Source organism: Mastomys coucha, unplaced genomic scaffold (assembly GCF_008632895.1).
Source record: "Mastomys coucha isolate ucsf_1 unplaced genomic scaffold, UCSF_Mcou_1 pScaffold20, whole genome shotgun sequence".
Taxonomy (NCBI): domain Eukaryota; kingdom Metazoa; phylum Chordata; class Mammalia; order Rodentia; family Muridae; genus Mastomys; species Mastomys coucha.
Genome location: NW_022196903.1, coordinates 116,352,645 through 116,354,968, shown reverse-complemented (window position 1 = coordinate 116,354,968; position 2,324 = coordinate 116,352,645). Strand labels below are relative to the sequence as shown.

The window sequence follows — 2,324 nt, the reverse complement described above, 5'->3', positions numbered from 1 at the left end:
GTCCTGGAACTCACTCTGTAGACCAGGCTGGCCTCGAACTCAGAAATCCGCCTGCCTCTACCACCCAAGTGCTAGGATTAAAGGCGTGAGGCACCACCGCCCGGCTGCAATAACATGTTCTAACACTTACATCTTACGTGTCACAGTCTTCCAATGAAATCCTTTGTTTTTACATCCCCCTTTCAACGATTGGTTTCTTGTTTTCTCAAGGACTGCTGGCTCTGAGATAACACACTTCCTTCAAATTCCTGTGGCTCTGCTGTCTTGGTCCACTCCATCACTTCAGCCTGCTCACTTGTCTGCATCGGTATCCCAGGTACCTCCTCATGACATCACACACTCCCACTGTGCCTATGGACCACAACAGGAATGCTCACCCTACCTTGTAGCTGTCTTTCCTGCACCATTATTGAGGTCTACGTGCAGGTCAAGGGCTTCTTGTATCTGACTCTCCAAGGTCTCACTCAGGGACTTGCTTCTTTCAAAGAGGCCAGAGCTCAGAGTCAACCTCCACATTTTCTGAGATAGCCAATGCTGCATAAACAAATCACATTCTGTACTTCCCTCTAATGATTTAAGGATGTGAGAAAGAGGAAATTGAAAAACATGCATAAACTTGTCCTGAAGCCTCTGACAAGATTATTCTTATCACTTCTCAGTTCCTAATATGGAAATTTCTTCACCTCTAAAAAAATATATATCATTAAACCATATTTTTCCTTTTTTATTGGATATTTTATTTATGTACATTTCAAATGTTATCCCCTTTCCTGGTCCCCACCCAGAAACCCCCATCCCAACTTCCCTCCCCCTGCTCCCACACACACACACACCCACACACACTCTCACCTCCCCACCCTGGCATTCCCCTACACTTGAGCATTGAGCCTACACAGGACCAAGGGTCTCTCCTACCATTGATGTTCAACAAGGCTATCCTCTGCTACATATGCAACTGAAGCCATGAGTTGCTAATGTGTACTCTTTGGTTTGATGGTTTAGTCCCTGGGAGCTCTGGGGGTTCTGATTGGTTGATATTATTGTTCTTCCTATGGAGTTGCAAATCCTTCAGCTCCTTCATTCCTTTCTCTAACTCCTCCATTGGGGACTCAGCACTCAATCCAATGGTTGGTTGTGAGCATCCACCTCTGTATTTGTCAGGCTCTCCCAAGAGACAACTACACCAAGCTACTGTCAGCAAGCACTTCTTGGCATCTGAAATGGTGTCTAGGTTTGGTAACTGTATATGGGATGGATCCACGGGTGGGGCAGTCTCTGAATAACCTTTCCTTTGGTCTCTGCTCCACACTTTGTCTACATATTTCCTCCTATGGGTATTTTGTTCCACCTTCTAAGAAGGACTGAAGCATTCACACTTTGGTCTTCCTTCTTCTAGAGTTTCATGTGGTCTGTGAATTGTATCTTGAGTATTCCAAGGTTTTGAGCTAATATCCACTTATCAGTGAGTGTTCCACTTATCAGTGAGTATTCCAAGGCTTTGAGCTAATATCCACTTACCATGTGTGTTCTTTTGAGACTGGGCTACCTTACTCAGGATGGTGTTTTGTAGTTCCATCCATTTGCCTAAGAATTTCATGAATTCAGTGTTTTTAATAGCTGAGTAGTACTCCATTGTGTAAATGTAACACATTTCCTGTGTCCATTCCTCTGATGAAGGACATCTGGGATCTTTCCAGTTTCTGGCTATTATGAATAAGGCTGCTATGAACAGAGTGGCTCATGTGTCCTTGATATATGTTTGCCAGGGGCCAGCCTGACAGGGTGTTTCTTCCTTCTTGTTGCTTCTTCTTGAAGCAATGGAGGGGGAAGAGCCTGCCTTGTCCTTACCATGGGACCTATTCTGTGCATAGTAAGAAGTCTGCCTGTTCCTCCTGCTCTCTGTAGTGTCTTCTTCTTTTTTTCTGGAGACGTATTTCATAATTTTTTTTAGTTACATTGAAAAAACATCAACAAGGGCTCCAAAATAATTTGAATAAAATGTTTCACATTTGTTTCAAACTAAAAGGGATTCCAGGAACTACATTCCAAGTGGGAAAGACCTAGAAGGGAATGAACCTGAGCAGGAGCCCAGTGCTGCCTGTGGTTTCCAACGGTACTGTCAGAAGCAGGGCAGGGTTTGCAAGGCTAGGCAGGAAACTTTCTACTGTCTTCTACATTTTTTAACCTGGACATTTTTTCCCTCTTCTGCATGGGTCGGTGTCAGCCCCACAGTAGAATCTGGAGAGAAGCTCTGGAAATTAATCCAGACCCTTCAGGGCACTCTGCCTGCCACCAGCAAATAAGAACAATCCCTAGACACACCA

The 2,324-nt window shown here is 44.4% G+C and overlaps 2 protein-coding genes across 4 annotated transcripts in view; both read right to left on the bottom strand.

The window, feature by feature from the left end:
• The window catches only part of LOC116099559 (C-type lectin domain family 6 member A-like), a 10,110-nt gene extending 9,538 nt beyond the window's left edge, over positions 1–572 (bottom strand). The window contains exon 1 of the mRNA XM_031383328.1: positions 383–572. Coding sequence (XP_031239188.1) covers positions 383–407 — 25 coding nt within the window. The 5' untranslated portion in view covers positions 408–572. The remainder of the gene's footprint in view (positions 1–382) is intronic.
• The window catches only part of LOC116099556 (C-type lectin domain family 4 member A-like), a 50,160-nt gene that overhangs the window by 8,639 nt on the left and 39,197 nt on the right, over positions 1–2,324 (bottom strand). For all 3 annotated transcript variants that reach the window (XR_004122300.1, XR_004122299.1, XR_004122301.1), the window contains one exon: positions 131–351. The gene's annotated coding sequence lies outside the window, so the exon portion shown is untranslated. The remainder of the gene's footprint in view (positions 1–130; positions 352–2,324) is intronic.